Source organism: Aptenodytes patagonicus, chromosome 26, assembly GCF_965638725.1.
Source record: "Aptenodytes patagonicus chromosome 26, bAptPat1.pri.cur, whole genome shotgun sequence".
NCBI lineage: Eukaryota > Metazoa > Chordata > Aves > Sphenisciformes > Spheniscidae > Aptenodytes > Aptenodytes patagonicus.
In genome coordinates this window covers 2530890-2558756 of record NC_134974.1, presented here as the reverse complement: position 1 = coordinate 2558756, position 27867 = coordinate 2530890, and the positions used below count along the sequence as shown (strand labels likewise).

General features: G+C 67.1%; 5 protein-coding genes across 13 annotated transcripts; 3 read left to right on the top strand and 2 right to left on the bottom strand.

Moving 5' to 3' along the window:
* Window positions 1-596: 596 nt before the first annotated feature.
* On the top strand, window positions 597-6030 carry CDC42SE1 (CDC42 small effector 1). Of its 3 annotated transcripts, none has more exons than XM_076359883.1 (5): window positions 597-708; window positions 3993-4188; window positions 4280-4390; window positions 4811-4885; window positions 5023-6030. In XM_076359883.1, exons 2-4 carry the CDS (start codon window positions 4135-4137, stop codon window positions 4880-4882), a joined length of 237 nt encoding a protein of 78 aa, XP_076215998.1. In that variant the 5' UTR covers window positions 597-708; window positions 3993-4134; the 3' UTR covers window positions 4883-4885; window positions 5023-6030. The 3 variants fall into 3 exon arrangements, with proteins under 3 accessions (XP_076215998.1, XP_076215999.1, XP_076216000.1); XM_076359884.1 differs by lacking the exon at window positions 597-708 and adding an exon at window positions 1712-1827; XM_076359885.1 differs by lacking the exon at window positions 597-708 and adding an exon at window positions 2837-2955.
* Window positions 6031-6074: 44 nt separating this feature from the next.
* BNIPL (BCL2 interacting protein like) lies at window positions 6075-8149 on the bottom strand. Its single transcript, XM_076359882.1, has 9 exons — window positions 8019-8149; window positions 7690-7769; window positions 7438-7607; window positions 7224-7358; window positions 7010-7112; window positions 6792-6923; window positions 6607-6693; window positions 6358-6456; window positions 6075-6277 (listed from the first exon to the last, which is right to left on the bottom strand). Exons 2-9 carry the CDS (start codon window positions 7758-7760, stop codon window positions 6235-6237), a joined length of 840 nt encoding a protein of 279 aa, XP_076215997.1. The 5' UTR covers window positions 7761-7769; window positions 8019-8149; the 3' UTR covers window positions 6075-6234.
* Window positions 8150-8399: 250 nt separating this feature from the next.
* PRUNE1 (prune exopolyphosphatase 1) lies at window positions 8400-12734 on the bottom strand. 3 transcript variants are annotated; one of them, XM_076360088.1, is made up of 8 exons: window positions 12661-12734; window positions 10685-10789; window positions 10401-10606; window positions 9989-10173; window positions 9753-9911; window positions 9535-9629; window positions 9293-9451; window positions 8400-9148 (listed from the first exon to the last, which is right to left on the bottom strand). In XM_076360088.1, exons 1-8 carry the CDS (start codon window positions 12697-12699, stop codon window positions 8828-8830), a joined length of 1269 nt encoding a protein of 422 aa, XP_076216203.1. In that variant the 5' UTR covers window positions 12700-12734; the 3' UTR covers window positions 8400-8827. The 3 variants fall into 3 exon arrangements, with proteins under 3 accessions (XP_076216203.1, XP_076216204.1, XP_076216205.1); XM_076360089.1 differs by having other exon boundaries at window positions 12692-12706; XM_076360090.1 differs by lacking the exon at window positions 12661-12734 and adding an exon at window positions 10931-10970.
* Window positions 12735-13810: 1076 nt separating this feature from the next.
* Window positions 13811-20193, top strand: MINDY1 (MINDY lysine 48 deubiquitinase 1). 4 transcript variants are annotated; one of them, XM_076359933.1, is made up of 12 exons: window positions 13811-14415; window positions 16422-16529; window positions 16761-16861; window positions 16938-17385; window positions 17495-17552; window positions 17652-17716; window positions 17875-18033; window positions 18590-18692; window positions 18788-18930; window positions 19028-19219; window positions 19348-19509; window positions 19687-20193. In XM_076359933.1, exons 4-12 carry the CDS (start codon window positions 16987-16989, stop codon window positions 19765-19767), a joined length of 1362 nt encoding a protein of 453 aa, XP_076216048.1. In that variant the 5' UTR covers window positions 13811-14415; window positions 16422-16529; window positions 16761-16861; window positions 16938-16986; the 3' UTR covers window positions 19768-20193. The 4 variants fall into 4 exon arrangements, with proteins under 4 accessions (XP_076216048.1, XP_076216046.1, XP_076216047.1 ...); XM_076359931.1 differs by having other exon boundaries at window positions 16775-17385; XM_076359932.1 differs by having other exon boundaries at window positions 16761-17385; window positions 19375-19509.
* A 1257-nt stretch (window positions 20194-21450) lies between these two features.
* Window positions 21451-27867, top strand: CERS2 (ceramide synthase 2). 2 transcript variants are annotated; one of them, XM_076360034.1, is made up of 11 exons: window positions 21451-21486; window positions 23586-23759; window positions 24386-24503; window positions 24610-24728; window positions 24913-24970; window positions 25069-25119; window positions 25404-25496; window positions 25711-25839; window positions 25927-26033; window positions 26146-26299; window positions 26644-27867. In XM_076360034.1, the coding sequence occupies exons 2-11, from the start codon at window positions 23587-23589 to the stop codon at window positions 26776-26778; spliced, it is 1137 nt and encodes a 378-aa protein (XP_076216149.1). In that variant the 5' UTR covers window positions 21451-21486; window position 23586; the 3' UTR covers window positions 26779-27867. The 2 variants fall into 2 exon arrangements, with proteins under 2 accessions (XP_076216149.1, XP_076216150.1); XM_076360035.1 differs by lacking the exon at window positions 21451-21486 and adding an exon at window positions 23272-23366.

Below are 27867 nucleotides of genomic sequence, written 5' to 3'. Positions count from 1 at the left end.
GCCGTGCTGGGACCCCCAGCCCTACCGGGACCCCTCAGCCCTACTGGGACCCCAGCCCTTCTGGGACCCCAGGGACCCCCAGCTCTACCGGGACCCCTCAGCCCTACTGGGACCCCCAGCCCTTCTGGGACCCCAGGGACCCCCAGCTCTACCGGGACCCCCAGCCCTTCTGGGACCCCGGGGACCCCCAGCCCTACCAGGACCCCTAGCCCTTCTGGGGCCCCCAGGACCCCCAGCCCTGCCGGGACCCACCAGCCCTACTGGGACCCCCAGCCCTTCTGGGACCCCGGGGACCCCCAGCCCTACCGGGACCCCCCAGCCCTTCTGGGACCCCGGGGACCCCCAGCCCTGCCGGGACCCACCAGCCCTACTGGGACCCCCAGCCCTTCTGGGACCCCGGGGACCCCCAGCCCTACCGGGACCCCAGGACCCCCACCCCCTCCAGGACCCCCAGGGACCCCCGACCTTGCCGGCTCCCCCCCAGCCCGGCCCGACCCGGCCCCCCCCCGCCCGGCCGTGGCCCCTGCAATGCCGGCGGCGTCCAGGGTGGGAGCTGTGCTCCGGGCCGGGCCGGGCCGAGCCGAGCCGAGCCGAGCCGGGCGGCGGGGGAGCGCCGCGTCCCGCACCCGCCGGGCCACGCCTGGCCGCTGCGAGCTGGGCACCGGCACCGGGACCCGCACCGGGACCCCGCACCCGGAGCCGGGGCAGGTAATGGGGCCGCCACCGGGACCGGGACCGCCCCCCCCCCCCCCCGAGGGGTGCGACCCCGCGGAAGGGCCCCCGAAAGCGCCCTGGGAAGGCGGGGAGGCACCGGGCGGGGGGGGGGGCGGCGGGAGGACCCCCCTTGCAGCCCTCTGGTCGGACCGGGGAGTCCTGCCGGGACCCCCAACCCTGTTCGGACCCCCCAGCCCTGTTCGGACCCCCCAGCGCTACTAGGACGCCTGGGATCTCCAGCCCTGCCGGAACCCCCAACCCTACTGGGACCCCCCAGCCCTACCAGGACCCCCGGGGTCCCAAGCCCTGCCGGGATCCCCCAACCCTACCGGGACCCCCCACCAGGACCCCCTGGATCCCTGAGCCCTACCGGGGCCCCCCAGCCCTGCCGGGGCCCCTGGGGTCCCCAGCCCTTCTGGGACCTTCCACCCCTGCAGGGACCCCCCCAGCCTTAGATTGACCCCCGGGACCTCCAGCCCTTCTTGGACCCCCCAGCCCTACCGAGCCCCACGGGTCCCCCACCCTTGCCGGCACCTGGTGCCTCCAGGGTGGCAGCCGTGACCGTCCCACGCAAAGGGGGTTCTCCCCCTACTTTGCCGCCCCATCCCGGGGGTCCCAGGCCTGCAGCCTGGGGAGTCCTGGGCTCTCACCCGGCATGGCCCCGTTCCCCCATGCCACCCTTCCTTCTGAGCTTTGGGGGACCCCAGCGGGCACCCCTGGGATGGGTGACCCCAGAGCTGGGGGGGCCTGGAGCGGCCCCCCGGACGCCCTCGCTCCTCTCCCCAGTCCCCCGCTGGTGACGCAGAGCCGCCGAGCGGTGGTTTCCCAACAGGGAAGTCATTTTGTGTGTGCCGGCGCGGGCCGGGCCATAAGCTGCCCTCCGTGGGGCCACCGCGGGGCCAGGCCCCTCTGCCCAGGCGGGCTGAGACTGGACGTAACTCATTGCAGGGGTGGGCAAGCAGTGAGGGGGGTGCGTGAGATCCCCACGGTGGGGGGGGAACTGGGGCAGCTGCGGCCTCCGGGACCTGCTGCCGACAACCGCCCGGAGCCGGGAGAACGGCCGGATCTGGCCCCAGCCATCGCCCTTTGCTGGGCACGAGGACGTGAGGCCCGGTGGGTGCTGGGGGGTGGTTTTGGGGGGAGAAAGAAGGGGTCCGAGTGGGGGGGGGGGTCGCGGCGGCTTGAACCCCTCGGGGGTCACATGGGGATTTGCTGGAGGCTTGTACGAGGCTGAGCCCACTCCTGGGGCTTCCCGCGGAGGCTCTTCCAGCGCCCCAGGGACCGGTTGCGATGCCGAATTTGGGTGGTAGCCCCCACCAAGGCCTTTCCGCCGCACTGCCGGATCCGGCAGCGAGCTGGGGCATTATGGCGGGGGCCGGCTCCGGCAGCCTCATTTCCTAAGGAAATGGGGCTAGCAAGAAAAGGCAGCCCCCCCGCCCCGCTCCGTCCGTCCACAGCCCGGGGGAGAGGCCGAGTTTGCCTGGGGGGTGCTGGTGCGCGTGTCCAGCGTGGGCATGGCCCCGGTTTACGCCACCCGGGACGTGTCACAACCTGCCCGTTCTCAGCAGCCGTGCTCGCGGGGGGGCTGGGGGCCAGGGCCCAGGTGCCAGGGTGAAGGGCATGGGGGGCTCCGGGCGGGGGGGGGGCTCCCTTGGTCGTGCCTCAAGTTTCCCTGCTGGGACCCAGGGCCAGGCTGGCAGTGGCGGGGGAGCAGGCACAGACGGGCACCCACTCCCCCTTGGTGCCCTGACGCCAAGGGGATGGGCAGTGGGTGCTGTCCGGCTGTGGGGTCATCCCTGGGGGCAGCCGGGTCACCCTGGGGCCAGATCCTGCCCGCTGGCCCTGGCAAGTCTGCGGATGCGGACAGCGCTGAGGCGATGCAATCCCGCGGGGTCGGAGCATCCCTAGGCACCCAAGGAGGGGGTTAGCACCCCATTTTGGGGAGCTGCCGGCCCTGGCACCCAGCAGCCGCGGGCCCTGCTCCTCCCCGCTGCAGGCAGGAAGTGCCGGCCGGCTGCCGCGGACTTTGGACCCATCCGGCGTCGCCGGCGCAGGGGTAGAGGAAGGGACTTTTCCTGTTTGCCGGCGCGGTGGGGTCTGGCACCCATCTGCCGCCACGGCTGAGCTCCGGCAAAACTTGGCCTTGCCTTGGCGCGGCCGCTAGCTGCCCCCCACGCTGGCGTGGGGACTCTCCGGTGGCTGATACAGGGTTGTGCTCAGGCCACAGCCCTTCGTGGGTGGGTGAGTTTTGTGCGTGCCGCCGGGTGCTTTTGCAGCGAAAGAGTTGTCTCTCTTGGGGGGGGGGGGGCAGCACCCATTTTGGGGGTGAACCCCCCTTTCCACACCCCCCTTGGCTATCCCAGCCGGGGCCGTGGGGGTTTGGGGTAGAGTCCCACCGGCCAGGCAGAGCCCCCATTTATTTTTCCCCCATCTGCTTTTCGAGCTGGAGCGGAAGAGCTCAACCTCCGGCCCCTTTTCGGAAAGGCTGGGATATTTATAGCCACCTGGCTCAGGGAGTTGGGATTTGCCATGGCCGCCTCCATCCCCCCCATCCTGCCGCAGCATCCCTCAGCTGCGTCCTGCACCGGGGTGGGGGCCGGGGCCGGATCCTGCCCTGGCCATGGGTACAACTCTTCCGGGTGGCTGTGCGATACCTGGGGGTCCCCTGGGAATCTCTGTGCGATGCCCAGGGTCCCTCGGGGGTCTCTGATGCCCAGGTGTCCCCTGGGGGTCTCTGTGCGATGCCCGGGGTCCCTGGGGGGTCTCTGTTTGATGTCCAGGGTCTCTTGGGTTGTCTGTGTGATGTCCGGGGTCCCTTGGGGGTCTTTGTGTGATGCCCAGGTGTCCCCTGGGGGTCTCTGTGTGATGCCTGGGGTCTCTGATGCCCGGGGTCCCTCGGGGGTCTCTGTGTGATGCCTGGGGTCCCTGGGGGTCTCTGTGCGATGTTCAGGTGTTCCCTGGGGGTCTCAGGCTCCGTTTGGTTGATGGGAAGTGGATTTAGGATTGATTTGGGAGTCAGGACTGCAGGCATCACCCCCCTCCCTTCAAACCCGCAGCTGGCTGCTCCTCTCCGTGCTGTGCCTCAGTTTCCCCAATCTGATGCATCACCCGGGTGGCAGTGGGGGGGTAGCCCCAGGATGGGGAGTGGGGCTGATCCTGCACCCCAACATCCCCAATCCATCTGTCCCCTTCCCGCCATCGTCTGATATGTCCCTGCACCCAGGGACAAACCCTTCCTGACCGTGACGCACCCCTTCCCCGGCTCTGCCTCCCCCCAGGTGCATCCCCACCCAGCTCGGCCACCTCAACCAAGTCCCCCCACCCATCCCCATGGAGTGACCCTGCGTGAGGGTCTCTGCACCGGCGCGGCCCCCCCGGCAGCCAGCCCGGCAGGGAGGGAAGCTGGACGCCACCGCGAATATGAGCGACTTCTGGCACAAGCTGGGCTGCTGCGTCGTAGAGAAGCCACAGCCCGTGAGTAGCTTCAGCCTGGCCGGCTGGGGGAGGGTTTGGGGTCCTGGGGTTGTGCGCTCAGCGGGGCCTGACGGCCTTCATCCGCTTGCAGAAGAAGAGGAGGAGACGGATTGACCGCTCCATGATTGGGGAGCCCATGAACTTCGTCCACCTGACACACATCGGCTCTGGCGACATGGCCGCGGGCGAAGGCCTGCCCATGGTACCCTACCCAAACGCACGGGTGATGGGTGTCACTGTTGGGGTGGTGGGTCTCACAGTTGGGTGGTGGGTGTCACTGTTGGGGTGGTGGGTCTCACGGTTGGGTGGTGGGTGTCAATGTTGGGGTGGTGGGTCTCATGGTTGGGTGGTGGGTGTCAATGTTGGGGTGGTGGGTCTCATGGTTGGGTGATGGGCGTGACTGTTGGGGTGGTAGAGTCTCATGATTGGGTGGTGGATCTCATGGTTGGGTGGCGGGCATCACTGTTGGGGTGGTAGAGTCTCACGGTTGGGTGACCGGTCTCAGGGTGGGGTGAAGCGGCCTTACGTTTGGGTGACGGGTCTTATGCTTGGGCGATGGGGTGGCACAGTTGGGTGATGGGTCTCACAGCAGTGATGTCACATCTCTGCACCCTCCCCACAGACCGGTGCTGTCCAGGAGATGAGGTCCAAGGGCGGTCGGGAGCGACAGTGGAGCAGCTCCCGGGTCTTGTAGCGTGTGAGTACATGGCTGTGGGGGTGGCTGTGGCAGCCCTGAGCACCCGCTGTCCCCCTCCGAGGCACCACTGCTAATTCACACACCCAAACGAGCCACCGCTTGTGCGGTTCCGTAACCCGGCCTCTTGGACTTTGCAGATTCCCGGCTTTTTCAGCCCAAACTTGAACTGCCTGATCCCCCAACTGGAGGAGAAGCCAACCTCGAGCGCTTTAACCCCGCGGTAATTTATGCAGAGTGATCCTCGCCCGGCTCCCGGTGGCTTTTGGTCATCGTCCCCCTGGCAAATCCCTCCTTCCCAGAGGCATCGGGTCGGTGACGCGGAGAGGGAGCAGGGACGGCAGCCCCCACCTCGTGCCCGACCGGGATTTCAGCCAAAAGGACACAGCCACCTTCCCGAAGCACGCCAGGAGCTGCCGGGCACAGCCAAGATGTGCCAAATCCTCCCAGTTTTACCTTTTTCCATGCCGACATCTCCCATGGGCCCCTCTTGGTGCTGGGCTGCGGTGCCTCGGTTTCCCCGGGGGATCGCGGTGAGGCCAGTCCTGGTGCGGAGGCTGATTTGGTGCCCTCCCGGAAAGGCGTAGAAGAGCAAAACCGGGATTAAACCCCGACGCTTCAGTGTCCCACCGGCAGTGGCTCAGCGCCGTCACCATCAACACGCCCGCAGTGCCTCCAGCCAGCACTTCCACCGCCGGCAAACTGCCACCTTCCTTCTTTTTTAGGATATATATTTTTTTTTAAGCTCAAAAAAACAACTAGGCAGCCTCCGCCACCTCGGAGGCAGGACCGTGGTGGGGTCACCTCCGCCCGGGATCGCCACCAGGGTTTCACCAGCACCGGCCGAGGCAGGACGGGGCCTGACCTGAGGAGGGACTCGGGCTCCCGAATTTGGGCGCGGGTGTATATAGTTTAAGTAGCGCCGGGATTAAATATTAAATAGCACGTGCTGGGCATCACGGCTGGGCAGCAGAGGCTTTCCCCTTCGCCATGCTCCACGCCATGCCAGGACGCTCCTGTGCGGAGCTGGGCTTTTCTAGCCCCGTGGCGCGCTCGACGTTGGTAAGCAAGTGCCGATGCTTGATTCGGTTTTCCCTCTCCTGGGAAAAACAACCCACCCTTGAAATAAAACCCTTGTGCTGGCCCGAGGAGCGCGTCCGCAAGCTGCCCGGGGCTCCTCGCCTCCCTCCTCTGCTACCGGGGCTGCCAAATTTGCCAGGAAAAGCAAAGCCCCACACACATGCTGGGCACCGCACTCCCGTCCACATCCTTTATTCACCCGTGGGTGCTCGGGGACCACTTTGGGCCTGCCGAGAGCCCCTGATGCCACCACTTGTCCCTGTGTGTCCCCGTCACCGCGTCACGTCCCGGCTGCCATCCCAGCTTGGCTCCAGCCTGCGGGGAGAGAAAAGCATCCGTGGCCGGCAGCCCATGAACCGCCCCCCCCAACCCCCTGCCCTGCGGAGGGGACTCACCGCCGGACGGGCTCGGGGACGTGCGCCGGCTCCACAGGGACGAGCTGGGAGAGCTCCCGCAGGCTGGCGGCAAACCGGACCTTGCCGCTGAAGGTGGGGCTGGGGGAGATGGGGGGGGACTGAGACCCTCCAGCTCATTACACCCTTGTGCGACGGGGCTGGTTCACCAGGAGCCGGCACGGGAAGCCCCGGGGAGGAGGCGAACGTCCCCGTGCGAGGCCTCGCACGCGTGGGTGCGAGCAACCCTACCTGAGAAAGGGCCGGGAGAGCATCACGAGTGCCTTGATGTACCAGGTGGGGTGGACGATAATCACAGCCTGGAGACTCTTCCGGAGCCTGGGAAGGACCGGGATGCTCCAGGGCTCTCTGCCAGCCTGGCACGCTTGCTGCCACCCCCCCGCCGGCACGCTCACCGGGAGCCCTTGCGTGCTCACCACCGATCCATAGCCCGGTAGCACCGTTTCATCCAGCTGAAGGAGGGGATCTGCCCCCGCGCTGCTGCCCCGCTCAGGCACACCAGGACGTAGCGGTCGGCCACCATCCTCTCCAGGGTGCCCACGATGTACCTGGAGGGACGGCGCGGCCCGTCAGCTTGGGGAAACTGAGGCACAGGGTGCGTGGGAAGGATCCCGGCCCGCCCCGGGGTCCCCACCTGAGCAGGTTCTCCATCACGTAGCCATACCGGGGGATGCTGCTGTCCGGGAGGTGGCAGGCGGCAAAGAGCAGGATGGTGCCGAAGCCCTCGCCGTGGTACCCTGGCCGGAGCGGAGGGTGGCACAGCCAGCACCTATCGTCCCCCTCCCAGACCCAGCGGGCTCAGGGAGGGGACCCAGGAGTCCCACCCCGGGCACCTGGCCCCGCGTTACCCCCGTGGGAGAGGACCCGGCTGTAGGCCTCCACCGCGCTCAGATCCACGCTCTCCTCCGGCCGCTCGTCCTCCGTGTCCGGCACCCGCCGGCTGCCAGCCCCCTCGGCGAAGCCCCAGGTGTGCGGCAGCTCCTCTGCGGGCAGTCGGTTAGTGCGGCACTGGGGGGCAGGAACCTGGGGGTCCCCTGTGCCCCCACCCTGGCCGGGTCTCACCCTCCCACTCGAAGCCGTCGCTGCCCGAGGGCGTCTCCAGCGCGTCCAGGTCGAGGTCGATGCTGGCGTTGGGCGAGCGCTCAGCGCTCTCGGTCTGCTCCAGCGCCGGCAGCCGCCTCCGCATGCGCCGTGGGGCACCCCCAGCCCCCGGGCACTCCTCCGGCAGGGGCCTGGCGGGGACAGGGCGAGGGGGTCAGCAGGACCCCAGGGGGCGGAGTGGGTTTGGGGGTACCGCTCCCATTGCCCCCTTACCCGGGGAAGTCCTCGTCCTGCCACTCCTCATGCAGGTCCAGGCCGTCCCTGGTGGCTGTCACCGCAGCCATCCTCGTCACCTGCAGAGAGAGATGCCAGCCCCAGCTCGGGGACCAGCCCCCGCCCCCGGGCTCTCACATCCCCCAGCAGCTCCACACCAAACTGCCCCCATTTCCCACCTTTCCTGCCCCATTTCCAAACCGAAAGCAGATGCAAACGGGTGCGCCCGGCCACAAGGAGACGGCTCAAACGCTCCCCGGGGACCCCCATCGCAGCCCTGCTCAACCCTCTACGAGACCCCAGAGACTCCCGGCACTGGGGCCGCTCACCTCTCCGGGGAGCCTCTCTCGCCCTGTGGCTCCCCACCGGTGAAGGGCTTTGGTGACGGCACTGGTGGCTCATCCAAACTGGTTTGGCCGCATTCGCAGCCGGCAGAGGCCACAGCTCGTCACGGCACAACCGGTTTCCTCCCAGCGGGGCCGGATTTGGGGGTTCGGCCGCACTGAGTCCCCCCCTCCCCGTCCATGCTATTGGCCCCTGAAACCCTCCTCTGACCCGGGGGGGGGGTATTTGCAGGGGGGCTGCACCCCAGGAAAAGAGGGGGTTCGCCCCCCAGGATGCCTGTGGGGAGGGTGGGGGCCACGCTGGGCACCCCCGGGGTGAGCAGGGCAGCGCAGATCTGTCGCGGAAGAAAAGTCGAGAGCCAAAAGTGGAAGAAAAGAGGGAAATTTAATCCTCGGAGCACGTGGGTGACAGTCGTGGGCCAGCTGCGCATCCGGACCCACCAGCCGGGGTCCCCCGCAGCCCCCCCAAGGGAGGAAGAACGGCAAGAACTCGTCAACCCCCCCAAGTGCCTTCATTAAGTGGGTGCGTGTGCTGCCCCAGTCCCACTGCCCGCGGGGTCCCCGAAAACCCACCCTGGGGGACCAAACCCCAGTGGGGCCGTCGGGGCAGGGGGAGCCTGTCGGGGGGCAAATTGCAACGAGGACCTATCCCCGTCAGGGAGCCGAGCTCTAACGAAGGAAGGCGAGCTCTAACGAAGGCGGCTGCAACCCCCCAGCGCCTGGGCACCCCATCAGGACCTGCCCAGGGACCCCACCTCCTTGTATGGACCCCAAAAGCTGCCGGGCACCCGCTCTTATTTTGGGGAGCCGGGGGGCTGCCCAGCGGCGATGCGGCTGACCCGCTCCAGGACATCCTGGGGGCAGAGGGGGGGGACGGCCTGTGCCAGCGGGCATTCCTCCACCAGGCTGTTCATTGGGGTGGGCGGCAGGACCACCTCCTCCTCCGGCCCCCTGGCAGCGCTGGGCCCCCCCAGGGCTGCCCGCAGGACAGGCAGGACCTTCTTCCGCGATGCCAAAGCATTGCCCTGGGCGTAGGTGCTCACACAAGACCAGGGGCTCGGGAGAGGCTGGAGGTGCAGGGACGGCGCCGTCGCCTCCTCCAGCGCCTGGCACACCTGCAAGGGAGGGAGCGTGGCGGCTTGGGACCCCCCCAGCACCTCCAAAATCAGGGGCTTTCGGGGTGAGCCTGAGCGCCGCAGCTGAGAACTGCCCCAGACCCCCGTGCTGAGGTTTTGGGGTGCCCGGCCCCCTCCACTCACCGCACTCCGGAGGGTCTCGCACCGGCTGTAGACCGCGAGCTGCCGGGAGGGCTCATTGTGCTCATTAAAAGAGATCATCATGGCCACCAGCCCTGCGTAGCCCTGAGCTTGGCAGAAAGCATCCAGGTCCTGCAGCAAGCCGGGCCGGCGCAGGAAGGTCTGGACGGGGAGAGACGCTGGCGTCACCCCACTGTCCCCATAGTGCCACCCCTGCCTCAGTTTCCCCCCCAGCCGAGCCTCACCTCCAGGTCCACGTAGATAGCGCTGACGGCGAGGAGCAGCTCATCGCCAGAGAGGACTTTGAGGTCCTTCCGCAGCATCTGCTCCGTTGTCAGCCCTGGGAGACGAGAGGGGCCGAGCGTGAGCCCCGGGGACGCGTCCTTGTCCCCAAGGAGAGGGGTCTGTCCCAGGACCCGCTCCCAGCCAGACCCCCCGGATGCCACCGCCCCGGCATGCGGACCCGAGACGTCAAACTTGGCTGCTTGCAGGGCTTCAAAGATGGTGTCGCGGGCCGGCAGCTCGGGGAACCTCGCCTCGAGCAGGGAGACACACGCCACGTCCCTGGACGTCACCTTGCCGGCCGCCGGGCTCAGGTTCACGCAGTCCAGGAGGATGGTGCCTGGGGGGGATAACCGGGGGCCATCAGTCGTCACCGTCCCCCTCGGATGGGGCTCAGCGAGGGCCGCCCGTCCTCACCGTGCAACAGCGCGGCCGTGGGTCTGTCCAGCACGCCTGGGGGACCTTGGGCGATCCGCTCTGTCACCAGCGTGGCGCAGGAGCCCACCGGCTCTGCTGTCACCTGACAGCCGGGAGCTCGGTCCCGTTCCAATGGCCGGTGATCGAGGACCTCCACCACGGCCTCTTCCAGGGCTGCATCGGCGCTGGCGGGTGAGACGGGGAGGGTGAGACCCCCGGCACAGCCCTGCGGTGCAGCCGCGATGGGTCACCCCCAGCAGAGCCTGGAAACCCCCTTTGTTCCTCTCCTCCTACCCTAAAGACGCCCCAGAAAGGGAAAGGTTTTACCCACCCTGGGCCAAAATCAAGCAAGGAAAAAGCGAGGCTTCGCGTGGGTGGCCCGGGTTGTCCCCATGTTCCCCCCCCGGCTCACCCAGGCAGGACGTGGTGATCGACCAGCGTCAGGGAGAGCAGCCCGGCGCGGTGCAGCCCCCCCAGGTCGATCTCGTCCCGAAAGATGAGGGAGGCGGTGGGGATGCCCTGCTCCCCCAGCAGGAACGTTGTCTCCGTCCGGAGGGCGAATTCGGCGCGAGGGATGTTCAGCACCGGGATGAAGGCTGCTTTCGGAGCCGGGGAGGTCTGTGTCGGGGGCGGGTGACACCCGGTGAGGCGTCCCCCAAGCTACCGTTTGTCCCCAAGCCAGCGGGCGAGCCTCACCTTCGCCAAGAAATAAGCCAGGGCCAGGGCCGAGACGGTGGAGTCCAGGTCACAGGCCTCGTTGCCCATCACCACGTGGATCTCCTGGTGACGCCGGACATGCTCCTGCCGGGGCGGGAGGCGTCAGGCGCGGCAGCGACGCGTCCCCAATCCTCCAAAGCCCCCCGGGCCGGTCCCTTCTCCTTCGCCGCCCTCGAGGGGACACGCCAGTGTCCCCGGAGCCACTTCATCGTGGGTGGCACCCACCTCCCAGCTGCCGCCAGCAGCGGATGGGCTCCTGGCATCCCCGAAGCGCCGACCGGCCCGGCGCCCTTGGGACGAGACCTGGCCGGGATCCATTTCTGGCACAAAAGCCTCACGTTTTTGGGGCACGTGTGCGAAACCGGGCGCATCGGGGTCCCGGGGAGAACGGGAAAACCCAGCTCGGCCATGAGCGACCGCGGCAGCAGGGACGGGGACCTTCCCACCCCGGGGGACACCGTCGCAGCCCTGGGAGCCTTTAGTATTTTAACCCCAGACCAAAGTGGTTTTTCCAGAGCCGGTGAGTTTGGGGCTGGCTGCCCCCCAAAACGCAACGTTTCACCCCTTTTTTTTTCTCGCCTGCAGCAGCAAGGAAGAAATGTCACCCATGTCACCCCGCAAATCCCCCGTCCCCGGCTGCCGGCGCCCGTCCTGTCACGCTTGAGGGAGCCTCCCTGTCTCCAGGCCCTTTTTCGGTGACAATTATTTCATGCCATAACCCAGATTTGCTCATTTATTCAGTACAAGCCGAGGAAGTAAACAACCGAGAGCCGCCTGCGGCATTAACCCCATAGCAGGTCGGGGGACCTGCACCCACGTGCTGCGAGACCGGGGATGAGGCTGCAGCGGTGGGGTGGGGGGTGCTGGGGAGCCCCCGGCCGTGGAAATGGCTTGGGGTGTCCCCGGTGCGGCTGTGCCACCCCAGCCTGGGCTGTCGCGGGGCCGAGGGGCAGCCCCTCTCTCCAGGGGAGATGGGTGCGCCCTGCTCGGGGGCCTTGATCCTCTGTGCACCCCGCTCCCCCTGCACCCTGCTCCCCGCTGCACCCAGCTCCCCCGAGCACCTCGTTCCCCATGCACCCCGCTCCCCTGGGCACCCCAGTCCCCCTGCACCCCACTCCCCTGAGCACGCAGTCCCTGTGCACCCATCTCCCCCTGCACCCTGCTCCCTTGGGCACCCATCTCCACCTGCACCCCAGTTCCCTGGGCACCCATCTCCCCCTGCACCCCAGTTCCCTGGGCACCCTGCTCCCCCCTGCACCCCAATCTCCCGGGCACCCCGCTCCCCTGAGCACCCCTGCACCCAGTCCCCCTGCACCCTGCTCCCCCCTGCACCCCAATCCCCCATGCACCCTGCTCCCCTCATGCACCCTGCTCCCCTGGGCACCCCTGCACCCAGTCCCCCATGCACCCTGCTCCCCCCTGCACCCCAATCCCCCGGGGACCCCGCTCCCCCCTCCACCCCAATCCCCCGGGCACCCCGCTCCCCCCTGCACCCCCCTGCACCCCAATCCCCCGGGCACCCCGCTCCCCCCCTGCACCCACCCCGCTCCCCCCTCCACCCCAATCCCCCGGGCACCCCGCTCCCCCCTGCACCCCCCTGCACCCCAATCCCCCGGGCACCCCGCTCCCCCCATGCACCCCGCTCCCCCCTCCACCCCAATCCCCCGGGCACCCTGCTCCCCCCTGCACCCCAATCCCCCGGGCACCCCGCTCCCCCCCTGCACCCCCCCCGCTCCCCCCTCCACCCCAATCCCCCGGGCACCCTGCTCCCCCCTGCACCCCAATCCCCCGGGCACCCCGCTCCCCCCCTGCACCCCCCCCGCTCCCCCCTGCACCCCAATCCCCCGGGCACCCCGCTCCCCCCATGCACCCCGCTCCCCCCTGCACCCCCCTCCACCCCAATCCCCCAGGCACCCCGCTCCCCACCCCCCCCCCCCCCCCCCCGACCCCGCTACCTGCAGAGCCGCCCGGTTCCCCTCCACGAACCCTTCCATAACGGCGCCGGTCCGCGCCACGGCCCCGCCCCGCCCCTCCTCAGGCCTCGGGGCGTGGCCTCCCGCGCGGGCTGCCGGGAAGGGGGCGGGGGGGGGGGGCAGCGGAGGGGGGCGTGGCCCCCCTCCGCTGCCCCCCCCCCCGCCCCCTTCCCGGCAGCCCGCGCGGGCGGGGCCGAGGGAGGGGACGGTCCCAACACCCCCCGACACCCCAATACCCCTGACACCCCCAAACCCTCCTGACGCCCCTTAACCCCCCCCCCTCCGATAACCACCCCCACCCCCAGACCCCCCCCCTTGACACCCGGAAACTCTCCTGGCACCCCAAATCCCCCTCGAAACCTCAACACCCCCCCCGCCCCGACACCCCCAAACACTCCCAAGCGACACCCCCAAACCCTCTTGGCACCCCCCCAAACCCCCCTGACACTTTTAACCCCCCCGACACCCTTTAACCCCCAACACCCCCAAACCCCCCAACACCCCCAAATCCCCCTGACACCCCCAAATCCCCCTGACACCCCCAAACCCCCTGACACCCCTTAACCCCCAACACCCCCAAACCCTCCTGACACCTCAAACCCCCTGACACCCCCAAACCCCCCCGACACCCCAACCTCCCCTGGCACCCCAGACCCCCCCCGGCCGGGCCTGGCGCCCCAGGCACCCCCCAGACGGGCCGAGCCCCCCGCCGGCTGTATTACACCCCAGGATGGCGTCGCCCCATCCCGACCGGTAACCGGTGACCGGTGACCAGTGACCGGTGAGCAGGAACCGGTGACCGGTGGCCGGCAGACCACCGGTGGCCATCGCGCGAGCCGTAGGCCCGTCAGCGGGCGAAATCGGGGGGCGCCCACCGCCCCCCTCCTCCTGCCCAGCCCCAGCCCTCCAAATGGGGAAGAAACTGGAAAATCGGCGATTTTCGGTGCCGCCGCCGGCCGGGCCTCGCCCGGGGAAGCCGCCGGCTCGCCCCGACGCCTCGGCGTGGCGGAGGGAACCGGTGGCGGGGCGGCGTTGCAGGCAGCTGCCTTCTCTCTCCACCCCTCCTGCCCGTCCTCCTCCTCTTCCTCGCCCGGCTGTAAATCCGCCTTCCTGGCAGAGAGCCGGAGCGTGGGGCTCGGCGGCGGAGAGCAGGCCTCTGCCCGGCCGGGAGAGAGGGGAAAAGGAGGGGAAGGGGGGGGGGGAGAAGGGAAGGAGGAGGAAAAAGGCGGAAAAAAGGAGGAAGAGGGAGAGAAAGGGAGGAAAGAGGAGGAGGGACGGAGGAAAAAGGCGGAAAAAAGGAGGAAGAGGGAGAGAAAGGGAGGAAAGAGGAGGAGGGACGGAGGAAAAAGGAGGAAAAAAGGAGGAAAAATAGGGAAAAAGGAGGAAAAAGGAGGAATAAAGGAGGAAAAAAGGAAGGAGGAGGATAAAAGGAGGAAAAAAGAAGGAAAAAAGGAGGAAAAACAAGGAAAAAGGAGGAAAAAAGAAGGAAAAAAGGAGGAAAGAGGAGGAAAAAAGGAGGAAAAAGGAAAAAAAGAGGAAAAAGGAGGAAAAAGGAGGAAAAAAGGAGGAAAAAGGAGGAAAAAGCAGGAATAAAGAAGGAAAAAAGGAAGAAGGAGGAAAAAAGAAGGAAAAAGGAGGAAAAAAGGAGGAAAAATAAGGAAAAGGGAGGAAAAAAGGAGGAAAAAGGAGGAAAAGAAGGAGGGAGCAGGGGAACGACGGCAGCGAAACGGCTGCAAAGTAAGAGCGGGGCTGGGGGCACCGGGGGGCGCTCGGGGGGGCGGGGGGGGGGTGTTGGGTGGGTGATGACCCCCCCCCTGCCCCGGTGGTGCCGTGACGGGCGGGGGCCGGGGGGCGACACCGGGGTCGTGGGAGCGACGGCGGCATTTTGGGTTGTTTTGGGGCGCTTTGGGGGCAGCAGGGGTGGGTTGGGGGGGTCCCGGGGTGACCCCCAGCCCCGCCGCGGGCCCGGCTGCCGATGCTCGGCCTGTCCCCTGCTGCCAGGTGGGGAAACTGAGGCAGGGCGGCACCCGGAGCCCTCGCCGGCCCCGTCCTGCCCTGGCGCCCGCCGGCCAGGGCTGGACCAGCCACCCCCAGCCGGTTTTTCCGGCTCGCGGCGCCTCGCCGGACGCCGACCCGGCTTCTGGTGGGGCCGGTGCGGCGGGAGCGGCCGCCGCCGGTTCGGCTCGGCACCGGGCAGGTGGGCAGCGGGCTGGGGAGGCAGCGCCCGCTCCCCCGCAGCCACGCCGCCGGCCTCCAGCTGTTCTTCTGTCTTAAAGAATATTTTATTTTATTTTTATTTTATTTTATTTTATTTTATTTTATTTTGTTTTGTTTTATTTTATTTTATTTTATTTTGTTTTGTTTTATTTTGTTTTATTTTGTTTTGGTTTGTTTTGTTTTGGTTTGGTTTGGTTTGGTTTGGTTTGGTTTATTTATAAAGATATTTCTTTACTTCGTTATTTAGTTATTAAGACTATTTATTTATCTACTTACCTCTCTCTCGAGAATATTTGTTCAGTATTTGCTTGGTTAATAATACTATTTATTTATTTACCTATATAGCTATTTACCTATCGAGAATACTTACCTCCGTGCTATTTGCTGATAAAGACTGTTTACTTATTTATGTATTTATGGGTTTATTTATTAAGAACGTCGCTTTGTTCTCAAGCGACTTACCTACCTGTCTGTCAAGAATATTTGTTTCTTTACTAGTGCTATTTATTTATTTATCTGTATACCTGTTTCTCTCTCGAGAATGTTTCTTCGCCTATTGATTTCTCTACTTACCTCTGCACTGTTAGTTTATTTATTTATTAATGTCTTTCCTCCTCCGCTCCGGCCCTAAAAGAGACGGGAACAGCCCGGAGGGCACCGACCCCCTTGATTTTCTCCTTGGCTTTCGCCACCTCCCCCCAAAAAACCCCTTTTCCCCCCAATTTCCACCCTCCCCGGGCGTTTCCGTCACCATTTATCGCCGTCGTCGCCTGCATCCCTCTCCGAGCAGCCCCGGCTCCCTTGGGGGGGCTGCAAGAGGGTCCGGTGCCCCATTACGGCGCCGAGCGCAGCCGGGGCCGGGCGGGAGGAGGATTAGGGCTAAGGAGATCCCCGGTGAGCCGGCGTGGGTGGCCGTGCCGCGGCGGGGGGACCGGGGAGGGGCAGGGCAGAAAACCGAGTCGGAGCCGGAGCAGCCGCGCTCCTGCCTGCGCGGGGTGTTTAAGGGCCAAATTCGCCGAATCTCTTGAGCATCTCGAAGCCAAATTTCCCAAATCTCTCGACTATTTCAAAGCCAAATTTCCCAAATCTCTCGACTATTTCAAAGCCAAATTTCCCAAATCTCTCGACTATTTCAAAGCCAAATTTCCCAAATCTCTCGACTATTTCAAAGCCAAATTTCCCAAATCTCTCGACTATTTCAAAGCCAAATTTTCCAAATCTCTTGAATATTTCAAAGCCAAATTTCCCAAATCTCTTGAATATTTCAAAGCCAAATTTTCCAAATCTCTCGACTATTTCAAAGCCAAATTTCCCAAATCTCTTGAATATTTCAAAGCCAAATTTCCCAGATCTCTCGACTATTTCAAAGCCAAATTTCCCAAATCTCTTGAATATTTCAAAGCCAAATTCGCCAAATCTCTCGACTATTTCAAAGCCAAATTTCCCAAATCTCTCGACTGTTTCAAAGCCGAATTTCCCAAATCTCTCGACTGTTTCAAAGCCGAATTTCCCAAATCTCTCCGCAGGAGCATCTTGGCCGGGCCGAGTTTGCAGGAAAACCCCGGCGGCAGCGCAGGACTCCGACCTTTCCTCCAAGCCGCTTTGGCTCCATCGAACCCCTCGATTCCTCCCAGGTTGGTTTGGGATTTTCCCTCTTTCCTGGCAAACAGGAGGCAGCTGAAGTCCGCACGCATCCGTGGCATTAATTTATTTTACCGGCGGTTTAGAGGCGGGAGCAGCCAACGTCTTATTTTTCATTATTTAAATGAATGTAAAGGGATGGGGGAGAAAAAATCTAAGCTAAACGAGCCATACCTGGTAAAAAAATTGGACTAATATATATATTTTTTCTTGAAATACCCAAGTTTTGCCTTCTAAGGGAGAGGTTTGGGATGTGGCTGTTCCTGGAGGGACCCGGAGCGTTCCCAGGGGCCTGATCCGGACCCGCTCGAGGCAGGACGCCACGGTGAGGGTCTCCCGCTGCCGCCTGCTCCGATGGAGCAGCCGCCCGAGCGGGAAGGGACGATCCCGGCCCCTTCCAGCGGCGAAGGGACCCGCCAGCTCCCGGAGGAGGCCGTCGGTGGGGAAGAAATGCCGGCTGGCGGCCGGGAGAGCCCGGCACCGGACGGGCGAGCTGCCGTGCCGCGCGGCGGGGAGGTGGACGTGCCTTCCAGCCCCGGCGTGGGGCAGCCGGCCTGCGCCCCACATCTCCCCGCCGATGAACATCCGAGGGAAGATGCTCGGGAGGAGCAGCCCACGGAGGGTGGGGGGCCCCTGCCGGGTGCCCCCGTGCCCGGCCCGGGTGCCGGGGCGGGGGGGTTACCGGCTGAGCCCCCCCGAGCCCGGACCCCGAGTCGGGAAGCGGAGGCGGATTTTTATTGCGTGAAGTGGATCAGCTGGAAAGGCGAGCGGACGCCCGTCATCACGCAGAGCGAGAACGGGCCCTGCCCGCTCCTGGCCATCATGAACATCCTCTTCTTGCAGTGGAAGGCAAGCGGGGGGCGGGGGGGGCGGATTTGGGGGGGCTGGCGATGGGGGACTGGGCTCGTCTCCTCCCGGATCGCGAGGGGAAGGGGACCCAGCCTCTCGGTGCTTCCAGGTGAAGCTGCCCCCGCAGAAGGAGGTGATCACGGCCGAGGAGCTGATGGCGCATTTGGGTGAGCTCCCCGGGGACCCCCTCACCCCTGCCCCACTGCCGGGACGGTGGGGTGCCGTGGTTAACCGGCTCGCCGGGGGCTGATGGCGCTGCCTTGCAGGGGATTGCATCTTGTCCACCCAACCCCGGGAGCCGTCGGAGGGGCTGCAGCTCAACTTCCAGCAGGTGAGGAGCGAGGCCACGTGTCACCCAGCCCAAAAATTGATCCCCCCCCCCCCCCCGTCTCAGGGAGCACTGATAACCTTGGGCTGCAAGACGTGGGGTGCCAGCCCGCTTCCCGAGCAAGCCCCCTTGTTTCTTCCTCTCCCCCCCCCCCCCCCCAGAACATCAACGACACCATGACGGTCCTCCCCAAGCTCTCGACGGGGCTGGACGTCAACGTGCGGTTCACGGGCGTCTCGGACTTCGAGTACACGCCCGAGTGCATCGTCTTCGACCTCCTCAACGTCCCGCTCTACCACGGCTGGCTGGTGGACCCCCAGGTGAGCTGGCCCCACGGCTGTCCTGCCGCCCGGCCAGTGGCTTGCGTGGGTCCAGGGACCCAAGGGAATGATCTGAGGGCTGGTGAGACAGTGGAACAGGTTGCCCAGAGAAGCTGTGGATCCTTTGGGAGTGCTCGAGGTCAGGTTGGACAGGACCTTGAGCAACCTGATCTAGTGGAAGATGACCCACGGGAGGAGGTTGGACTGGATGGTCTTTGAAGGTCCCTTCCAACCCAAACCCTTCTGTGACACTATGGACGGGGCTTTGAGCAACCTGATCTAGCAGAAGATGTCCTTGCCCATGGCAAAGGGGGGGGTCTAGATGATCTTTGAAGGTCCCTTCCAACCCAAACCCTTCCATGACGGGTCCTTCCCCATGGTGGAAGCCACCAGCTCAGCTTCTTGGACCTCCCTGCGACGGAGCGGTGGTCCAGCTGGTTGGGGACGGTTCAAACTGAACCATCCTCGCCCTGCCCTGGGCTGCCGTGGGCGGGAGGGCAGGTCCCTGCAGACCCGGTGCTCGCCCCCCCCCCTCCGTCCCTTCCCCTCCCTGCAGAGCCCGGAGGTGGTGCAAGCCGTGGGCAAGCTGAGCTACAACCAGCTGGTGGAGAAGATCATCACCTGCAAACAGGCCAGCGACTCCAGCCTGGTGAGCGAAGGTAACGGCCCCCCGCCGCCCAGCCGCCCGCTCCCCGGGGTCCCCGGGGGGTGCTCGATGCCCTGGCCCCGCTCCCACCCCGCTCTCTCGCCCCAGGGCTGGTGGCGGAGCAGTTCCTGGAGTCCACGGCCTCCCAGTTGACCTACCACGGGCTGTGCGAGCTCACGGCCGCCGTCAGGGAGGGCGAGCTCAGCGTCTTCTTCCGCAACAACCACTTCAGCACCATGATAAAGCACAAGGTGGGGCTCCGGCCCCTGCCCCGGCTTCCTTCGAGCCGGTGGACACCCCCCCCCAACGCTGAGCCGAGGCCGACTGTCCCCTCTCCCCTCTCCCCAGGGCCACCTCTACCTGCTGGTGACGGACCAGGGCTTCCTGCAGGAGGAGCGGGTGGTCTGGGAGAGCCTCCACAACGTGGACGGGGACAGCTGCTTCTGCGACACCGATTTTCATCTCAGCCATGCTCCGGGCAAGGAGGGGGCCGCCGCGGCCCCCCCGGACCACCGGCTCCAGCAGAGACAAGTGGACCAGGTAGGGGACAACCGGTGGCGGCGGGGGACATCTGAGTCCCGTCCCAGCTCCGGGGGATGCTGCGGGGTTTGGGTCCGCTGTGCTGAGCCCCCCCGCCTCTTTTTCTACCTGCCCCCCCCCCCCCCCAGGATTACATGATCGCCCTGTCCCTGCAGCAGCAGCAGGGACAGGACCCCTCCGCGCTCAGTGACCTGGAGCTCGCTCGCCAGCTGCAGCAGGAAGAGTATCATCATCATCATCATCATCATCAGCAGCAGCAGCAGCAGCGGCAGCAGCAGGTCCCAGTGCAGGTAACCGGGTGCTCCCTCCCGGGACTGCAGCGTGGGGTGCGGGTGGTCCTCACCCCCTCGCTCCCCTGCTCTGCCTCACCGGCCGGTCCCGAGGGGGGTGGCAGTGTCCCCCCCTGGGATGATGGGGGGGGTCTCTGCGGGTCCTCCCGCTCCCCAGCCCCCTCCTTGTGCCTGCAGGGCCGCGCGCAGCCGGGCGGCCGGCCGGCCGGAGAGCGGAGGCAGCGGCAGAAGCCGGACTTGGACTGCACCCTCCTATAGCGCCCCGTGCCCGGCCCCCCGTGGGGGGCACCCGTGGGGGCCCTGCCCCACCGCCCGCCGTGGCCCCCCCGGCTCCCGGCCAGGCCGGGGTGTGTGGCGGGGTCCCTGCACCTGGAGCCCCCCGACTCCCCGCTCTCATCTGTCCTCCGGGGAGATCCCGCGGGGGTCCCTGGGGACAGGAGCGGGGGGGACGGCACACACGAGGGGGTCTCCTTCCTTACCCACCACCGGGACCACCCAAATCTTTCCAGTGGCCTTAACATGGGGGGGGGGTGTGTGTGTGTGTCCCACCCCTCAGTCCCTGCTCCGAGGCGCGGGGGGACACGCGTCTGGGGGACACCCACACACGCACCCCCGGGAGGGAGGGGCACCCCCGTGTCCGAAACGCGGCCTTAGCCCTTGGCAAATAAAGGACTTGTCCCCATGCACACGTGCCCGCCCGTCTGACACCAGTGGGGGCCTCCGCACCCCACGGCCACGGGGGCTCGGGGGGGTGCTGGGGTGAGGGGACCCTCCGCACCCCACGGCCACGGGGGCTCGGGGGGGTGCTGGGGTGAGGGGACCCTCCGCACCCCACGGCCACGCGGGGTTCGGGGGGGTGCTGGGGTGAGGGGACCCTCCGCACCCCACGGCCACGCGGGTTCGGGGGGGTGCTGGGGTGAGGGGACCCTCCGCACCCCACGGCCACGGGGGCTCGGGGGGGTGCTGGGGTGAGGGGACCCTCCGCACCCCACGGCCACGGGGGCTCGGGGGAGTGCTGGGGTGAGGGGACCCTCCGCACCCCACGGCCACGGGGGCTCGGGGGGGTGCTGGGGTGAGGGGACCCTCCGCACCCCACGGCCACGCGGGTTCGGGGGGGTGCTGGGGTGAGGGGACCCTCCGCACCCCACGGCCACGGGGGCTCGGGGGGGACATTGGGGTGAGGGGACCCTCTGCACCCCATGGACACGTGGGTTCGGGGGGGGCGCTGGGGTGAGGGGACCCTCCGCACCCCACGGCCACGCGGGTTCGGGGCCCCCCCGTGGGGTGCAGTGGCGCGGCGCGGCCGGCAGGGGGCTCCCCGCACCGGGACCGCCGCCAGCGGGGGGGGGGGGTCTATAGGGGGTGGGTATAGAGCGCATAGGGGGTGTGCAGGGGTGAGCATAGGGTGTGCGTAGGAGGGTCTATAGGGGGCGTATAGGGCGTGCAAAGGGGGGGTACGGGGGGGCCATGGGGGGTGTGTCGCGGTGTGTGTAGGGGCGAACAGGGGGTGCGCGGGGTCGAGCGTAGGGCACGCGGAGGAGCGTGTATAGGGGGCGTAGGGGGACGAGCGTAGGGCGCGCAGGGGGGTACGTGGGGGGGGGACACACATATAGGGCTGCAGGTATAGGGATGAGCAACGGGCGTACGCCGGGGCGCGTATAGGGGGCACAGCGGGTGTGCAGAGGCGGGCACAGGGCGCGTGCGGGGCGGGGGGGGGGGGGGCACACGGGGGGGCACGGGGTCCGCCCGCCGCTCCTCCTCCCCTCCCCTCCCCTCCCCTCCGCCGCTCCCGGTCCCGGCGATGGATTGCTCGCGCCTGGCGCCCCGCCCCTCGGCGGGCCCCGCTCCCCTCCGGGCCCTCGGCGTTGGCGGTGACGTCACTCCCGCCCGCTGCCTGGCGCGGGGCGCGCGCGGGGGGGGGGGGGGCGAGCGGCAGCGCGAGGCGGCGGCGGCGGCGGCTCCGGGCGGCGGCGGCGCGTGAGTGGGGCCGGGGGGGGGCGCGGGTGGAGGAGGGGGGGAACGGGGCCTCCGGTCTCCGCCGGCCCCGGCCCCGCTGCGGGAGGGTCGGGCCGGGGCGGCGGCTCGGGCCGGGTCTGGGCCGGGCCGCGGGGGGGAACGGGAGCGGCGGCGCGGGCTGGTTCCCGGTTCCCGGTTCCGGGCCTCCCTCCCTTCAGTCCTCCGGGCCTGCCCGTCGTGGTGGGCCCGGGCCTGCTGGGGGACGGGCGGGGCGAGGCCCGGTGGCGGGGGGTGTCCGCCCCGGAGACCGGCGGGGCCCCCCCCGGTGCTTCCCGGCCGCCGCCCGCGGGTGGTGTCGTCGTCCCCCCCCCCCCCCCGTGCCTGGGGTCCCCCCCCCCCCCGGCTCCTCCGGGCGGGGCGGGCCGGGGCCGGGGCCGGGGCCGGAGGGAGGCGGTGTCCCCCCGGCCCGCTGCGAGGCCCCGGGCCCGGCCTCCGTCCCCGCCGGGGCTGGAGTGCGGCCCCCGGGGGGGGCTCCTCCCTCCCCCGGGTCTCTCCAGCCGCCGGTGACCCGGTACCCCCCCACCGGGGGCGGGACACCCCGGGAGCCCCCGGTGCAGGGTCCCGGCCGGGATTCGGTGCCCAGGGATGCTCCCAGCCCCGGTTTTTCCTCCGTAACTTAGAAATTTCAGGGTTTTCTCACGTTCCAGCAGGATCGCTCCTAAAATCACCTCGGGGGGGGGGGGGGGGGGGGGCAGGGGGGTGTCTCGGCTGACGGTGCCGGCCCCCGCCCGGTTCCCGGTTCGGCCTCGTCTCCATCCCCGGGACATCAGCTGGGCCCCGGCGTCCCCGTTTCCCCGGGGGAGAAGATGCCGCCGGCCCTGACCCGGGCCTCACCCTGCGTCTTCCCACGCGCTGGCTGCCTGCCCTGCCTGCCCTGCCCGTTACCTGCCCGCGTCCCGTCTGCGGCACCGCCGGCCCCTCTCCCGGTTAAGTGGGAATCGGGGCGCGCTCCCGCCTTGGCTTGCGAAACCGGCCCCGGGAGGTTCCTCTTCCCCCGGCCCGGAGCGAAGCCGGCTCGTCCCTCGCCTAAATCCCTGCTCCGCGGTGGGGATTTTGCCTCCCGGGGGACAGGACACCCCCCCCCCCCCCTCCGACCCCCATCCCAGCTCCCCACAGAGCCCGGGCTTGGCTCCCCGGGGTGGGGGGGAGAAACCGGCTCGTGTCCGAGGCCCGGGAGGTGCCAGCGTGGAGGGGAAAGAAGAGCCGGGATGCGCTGACCCCACGGCCGGGGTCGGCTTCCCCGCGCCGCGGCGGTGACGGTGACAGCGCTGGGCTTCCTCTCCCTCCCCGTGCCCGGCGGGAGACGCACAGCGCCTTTTTAAGGCACAAAGGTGCTCATTGTGCCGCCAGCAAATCCCTAATCCTGCGCCGTGCGGCTGCCTGGCCGAGGGGCGGCGGTGGGCTCCGTGCCTCGGTTTCCCCCCCCCCTCCGGCGTCGGACTGTGTGCCCGGGATCAACCCTGGGATGCGGACACAGCGCTCGGGAGAGGAATGGTGCAGGGGGGGCTCCCACCCTCCTCTTCATCCCGCCGCCATCCCGGGGTTGTGCCCGTCCCCGGCTGATGCCACGCCACGCGATGCCGTCGGGGAACCAGGGCAGGGAAGTCCCGGAGACCGGGGGCCCGGTTCCTCCCTCCGGCTGGTGCCAAGGATCCGTCCCGCCGGTCAGAAGCGAGAGCCGGCCTCGGTTAATCATCACCCGCTGACCTCTCCGCCGCAGGGAGCGAAGTCCCTCTGCCGGAGCCGAGCGCCCGGCCGCTCCGTGGGGCCGGAGGGGGATTCCACCGGCCCGCGGACCCTCCCCCGCGTGTGGCTTGGCCGGGGGCTCGCCGGGAGCCGAGGTGGGGCTTGGGGCGCCGGGTCCAGCCGGGGCATTGCAGACCGCGCCGGTGGCACCGGCCGGAGGGAGATGTGACCGGCCGGAGGGAGATGTGACCGGCTGCGAGGAGGGTCCGGGGTGCGAGCAGCCGCCTCCGTGCAGGGCCTCCCCGCTCCTCGGGGGTGCGAGGTGCCCCCCTCACCTCCCCCTCCCTTCTCCTCCCCCCCGCCCCCCTCCCCAGCATGTTTCAGACCTTGTACAGCTATTTTTGGTGGGAACGGCTCTGGCTCCCGGCGAACGTCACCTGGGCCGACCTGGAGGACCGGGATGGGCGAGTCTACGCCAAAGCCTCCGATCTCTACATCACCCTGCCCTTGGCCTTCCTCTTCCTCATCGTCCGGCACCTCTTTGAGACGTGAGTCCCTTCCCTGGGGTGGGGGGGACACCCTGATCCCAGCTCTGGCTGCGCCCCGGGGGCTGCGCGTGGGGCTGGGGAGACGCTGTGATGAACCCCCGGACGTGTCACCCTGACCTCAGCCCGGCTGGGGGTGGCTGTAGCACCCCAGGGGTCCTGCCTACTGGGGTGCAGTTAGCCCCCCCCCCCCCCCAGCCCACATTTAGGGCCGGGGACCTGCCCCCGGCGGCCCCGCACAAACCTGGCTTTGTGCATCCTCCGCCGCCCTTATCGCGGCACGGTCGGCCGCAGGCCCTGGCGTTTGAGGAGTGATTTGTTGGGCAAACAATGGCGAGCCGAGGCCGGGAACAGACGGGGCTTTGTTGGGACGGCGGGAGAAGGGGGAGGCACCCTTCGGCGGGGTGGATACGGCCCTGCCACTTCGTGGGGGGCCGTTCCCCCAACCCGGGGGTGACAGAGGGACCTGGGGGATTCCCCTGTGGTAAAACCCACCTTGGAGAAGCAGTAGCGGGATGGGGAAACTGAGGCACCGAGTGGCTGTGGGTCCCTGGGTGGCTTTGATGGGGCCACGTCAGCCGGGTGATGCAGAAATGGGGACGTTTTATGTCCCCCTACTCCTTCCCCAGGTACGTGGCCACCCCCCTGGCCGGGCTACTCAACGTCAAGGAGAAGATCAGGTTAAAAGCCACCCCCAATGCCGTGCTGGAGAAGTTTTACGCTGCCACCACCAAACACCCCAAGCAGGTGAGGGGAAGAGGGGTCCCCAAAAGGGGCTCGACGTGGCTGGGGGAGGGCAAGCGGCAGAGCCGGGGCCCTGCGGCGTGGCGGTGATGTCCCTGTCGTCCCCCAGGCCGACGTGGAGATGCTCTCGAAGAAGAGCGGCTGCACGGTGCGGCAGGTGGAGCGCTGGTTTCGCCGCCGCCGCAACCAAGACCGGCCCAGCCTGCTCAAGAAGTTCAGGGAGGCCAGGTGAGACCCCGCACCCGGCATCACCGTCACCCTGTGGGCCACGTCCCTGCGGTGGATGGGGCTGTGGGGGCACCCGCTTGGCCGGGAGCCGCCCTGGGAGGGCGGAATATGGGGCCGGTGGGTCCGTCTGTCTCCCTCCCTCGCCCCGGTGCCCGTCTGAGGACCATCTGCTTCCTTTTTCCAGTTGGCGATTCACGTTTTACCTTATTGCTTTCATTGCTGGCATGGCTGTCATAGTGGATGTAAGTATTGGCCCCCGCCGCGCGTGCCCGGCCCGGTTGGCCCCCCCCCTGCCCCCTCTAACACCTCTCCGTCTCTCTCTCCTCCCCACATCCCGCAGAAACCCTGGTTCTACGACCTCCGGGAGGTGTGGAAGGGATACCCCATCCAGGTGAGCACCCGACCCCGTCCCATCGCCATCCTGCGGCCCGCCCTGCCCCCAGGAGCTGCCTGGGCGACGAGAGATGGGAACCGGAGCCCCCGGGGGTGTGGGAGGGCGTCTCTGGCACCCGTGTGGGTTTGGCTGATGCACGGAGAAGGGGTTTGCACGCCATGGGGCGCAGAAGGGTCCCCAGGACACCCATGGGTCTGGCTGGTGCCCACGGAAGGGGATCAAACCCCCTTGGAGGGTGCACGTAGAGGATCCCCCCCCCCAACCTGTCTCTTGGCTTTCAGAGCATGCTGCCTTCCCAGTACTGGTACTACACGATCGAGCTCTCCTTCTACTGGTCCCTGCTCTTCAGCATCGCCTCCGACGTCAAGCGCAAGGTGGGCTGCGACGGCGGGGCTCTCTGGGGACAGGGGTGGCCGACACGGGGACGTCTTGGCAGGGTTTTCTTCGCCCTCATGGTGGGCGTTAGGGACCAGCAGGCTGGGAGGATCCGGGGCCACGGAGGGGATCTTGGAGATGAGAGGGGTGGTGGGGCGCTGGGGGTTGGAGCCAGGCTGCCGTAACCCCCGGCTCCCCCTTTCCTGGGCGCAGGACTTCAAAGAGCAAATCATCCACCACGTCGCCACCATCATCCTCATCAGCTTCTCCTGGTTCGCCAACTACATCCGTGCAGGGACGCTCATCATGGCCCTGCACGACTCGTCGGACTACCTGCTGGAGGTACGTCCCCCTCCGCGCCGCCACGGACTTGGCCACGGCCACGGCCCGTGTCCCCTCCCCAACTCACCCCCCCCTCTGCCCCTGCAGTCCGCCAAGATGTTCAACTACGCCGGCTGGAGAAACACCTGCAACAACATCTTCATCGTCTTCGCCGCCGTCTTCATCGTCACCCGCCTGGTCATCCTGCCCTTTTGGTGAGCGCCGGTTGCTGGTTGAATGAGTGGGGAAACTGAGGCACGGGGCAGGGAGACCCGCTGGGGGTGGGATGCCAGTCCCTGCCTGTAAGAGAGCTGCTTCTCCCGGCAGGATCATGCACTGCACGCTGGTTTATCCGCTGGATCTCTACCCTGCCTTCTTCGGCTACTACTTCTTCAACTTCATGATGGTGGTGCTGCAGTCGCTGCACATCTTCTGGGCCTACCTCATCATCCGCATGGCCCAGAAGTTCATAACTGGAAAGGCAAGAGGGGGCCTGGGGTCGGCTCGGGGCTCCCAGCCCCGCAGGGAGACGCTGCTGCGGGGCGAAGGGGCTGTATCCGGACCGGACCCGGCCCATGTGGCTTGGGGTGGATGGAGGGGCGCGCGGGTCTGCCCCCGGGGAACGAGGTGGAGGTGGGGGGTTTGCAGGGGAGACCCCAAACCACGAAGCCGGACTGCACTCGGCTTCCCGAGTCCTGGAGAGCCCTTGGTGGGGAGGGATTGGGGTGGAGAGGAGACCGCGGTGGTTGCGATGGGGGAAACTGAGGCACGGCAGGAAAATGGTGCCGCTGAGCAAGCAAGCCCCCCTTCCCTCTCCCTGCACAGGTGGTGGAGGACGAGAGGAGCGACCGTGAAGAGACAGACAACTCGGAGGAGGAGGAGGAGGCGGCGGCAGCGAAGAACGGGCCCCTCTCCAACGGCCACCCCATCCTCAACAACAACCACCGCAAAACCGACTGAGCGCCCTCGCCCCGTCTCTGCGCTGGCGGGGGCGGCCGGGGGCCCCGCCGGAGGCCAAACCCGTGAGATGTCAAATCCCACCGATGCCACCCTCGCGTAGCGCCAAGGTCCCCGTCCCCTCCATCCTCTCCCCTCCCCGGTCCGGCAGAGCGAACCGGGACCCCGGAGAGCCCCTCTCGGCCCCCTCCGTCGCTTCCTCCGGAGAGGGGCCGCGGCTCTGGGGGCGGCAGCGGTCGCTGCTTCTCCACCTCACGCTCACTGTTGGTGCCCTTTCTTGCCTTTCACCTGCTGCCTTAATCCACCGCGGTGCCCCGGGACAGGCAGAGCGAGGACGGCTCCCGCCGGCATCCCTCCGGGACGGCTCCTTCCCCTCCCCGCAGCCCCCTCGGATCGGCTGTGGCCAGGGAGCTCGGCTCCAGCCCCTCGCCGCGCTCCAGCCCTGCGTTATTCCCCCTTTTCCCGACCAGCCCCTCGCCGGAGGGGAGCGCGTCCTGCGGCTGCCTCTTCAAACGCTGGGAAAAAGCCCCTTCCCCGAGCCGTGCCCGGCTTTGCCGCCGGTGGAAGAGCCGTCGCGGTCCCTGCTCCGCCGCCCTCGCCCTCGGAGGGCTGGGAGGGAGGAGCAGAGGGAGTCCTGGGTGTTTTAGTGGCTGAATGATGAGATGACACTATGGAAGTACTCGGGGGAAGGAAGCTGCGGGGTTTAGTCACTACTAGCGTCTCACGGAGGAGTTTAATCCCCTCATTTCTCTTCTGTAAATGGGTTTCGAGTCTCTCCCTCCCCGTGGCCTCTCCCGGTCCCTTCCCCAGCTGTAACAGGACAAATTTGCAACTGATTTTTTTTTTTTTTGGGGGGGGGGGTGTTTTTTTTTGGTTTCTATTTATTTGGAAGACAGAAGGAGCCGGGCTTGGCTCTGGCTTGGCTCTGTCTCCCGCATCCACCCGGGATGCGGCGAGACCTCCCAGCGCAGAGGGGTGGGGGAAAAGGACCATTAACCAACGTCAGACCAAAACGTGTTTTGTTGTTTTTTGTTTTTTAAAAAAATAAAAGGTTAAATATATTAAAAGTTAAAAACTAATAAACTTCGGTAT

What these genes read in the sequence shown, in the direction of transcription:
- CDC42SE1 (XM_076359883.1), top strand. Translation starts at nt 4,135, where the DNA reads ATGAGCGACTTCTGGCACAAGCTGGGCTGCTGCGTCGTAGAGAAGCCA. An exon ending in TCGTAGAGAAGCCACAGCCC is followed by an intron (nt 4,189 to 4,279) that starts GTGAGTAGCTTC and finishes ATCCGCTTGCAG; the next exon opens with AAGAAGAGGAGGAGACGGAT. An exon ending in CGGGCGAAGGCCTGCCCATG is followed by an intron (nt 4,391 to 4,810) that starts GTACCCTACCCA and finishes CCCTCCCCACAG; the next exon opens with ACCGGTGCTGTCCAGGAGAT.
- BNIPL (XM_076359882.1), bottom strand. Translation starts at nt 7,760, where the DNA reads ATGGCTGCGGTGACAGCCACCAGGGACGGCCTGGACCTGCATGAGGAG. An exon ending in CCGGGTCCTCTCCCACGGGG is followed by an intron (nt 7,113 to 7,223) that starts GTAACGCGGGGC and finishes CGCTCCGGCCAG; the next exon opens with GGTACCACGGCGAGGGCTTC. An exon ending in TACCGGGCTATGGATCGGTG is followed by an intron (nt 6,694 to 6,791) that starts GTGAGCACGCAA and finishes GGTCCTTCCCAG; the next exon opens with GCTCCGGAAGAGTCTCCAGG.
- PRUNE1 (XM_076360088.1), bottom strand. Translation starts at nt 12,699, where the DNA reads ATGGAAGGGTTCGTGGAGGGGAACCGGGCGGCTCTGCAG. An exon ending in TGGCTTATTTCTTGGCGAAG is followed by an intron (nt 10,607 to 10,684) that starts GTGAGGCTCGCC and finishes CCCCCGACACAG; the next exon opens with ACCTCCCCGGCTCCGAAAGC. An exon ending in CTATCTACGTGGACCTGGAG is followed by an intron (nt 9,452 to 9,534) that starts GTGAGGCTCGGC and finishes CTCCCCGTCCAG; the next exon opens with ACCTTCCTGCGCCGGCCCGG.
- MINDY1 (XM_076359931.1), top strand. Translation starts at nt 16,891, where the DNA reads ATGGAGCAGCCGCCCGAGCGGGAAGGGACGATCCCGGCCCCTTCCAGC. An exon ending in TCCTCTTCTTGCAGTGGAAG is followed by an intron (nt 17,386 to 17,494) that starts GCAAGCGGGGGG and finishes CGGTGCTTCCAG; the next exon opens with GTGAAGCTGCCCCCGCAGAA. An exon ending in AGCAGCAGGTCCCAGTGCAG is followed by an intron (nt 19,510 to 19,686) that starts GTAACCGGGTGC and finishes TTGTGCCTGCAG; the next exon opens with GGCCGCGCGCAGCCGGGCGG.
- CERS2 (XM_076360034.1), top strand. Translation starts at nt 23,587, where the DNA reads ATGTTTCAGACCTTGTACAGCTATTTTTGGTGGGAACGGCTCTGGCTC. An exon ending in GGAAGGGATACCCCATCCAG is followed by an intron (nt 25,120 to 25,403) that starts GTGAGCACCCGA and finishes CTTGGCTTTCAG; the next exon opens with AGCATGCTGCCTTCCCAGTA. An exon ending in CGTCGGACTACCTGCTGGAG is followed by an intron (nt 25,840 to 25,926) that starts GTACGTCCCCCT and finishes CTGCCCCTGCAG; the next exon opens with TCCGCCAAGATGTTCAACTA.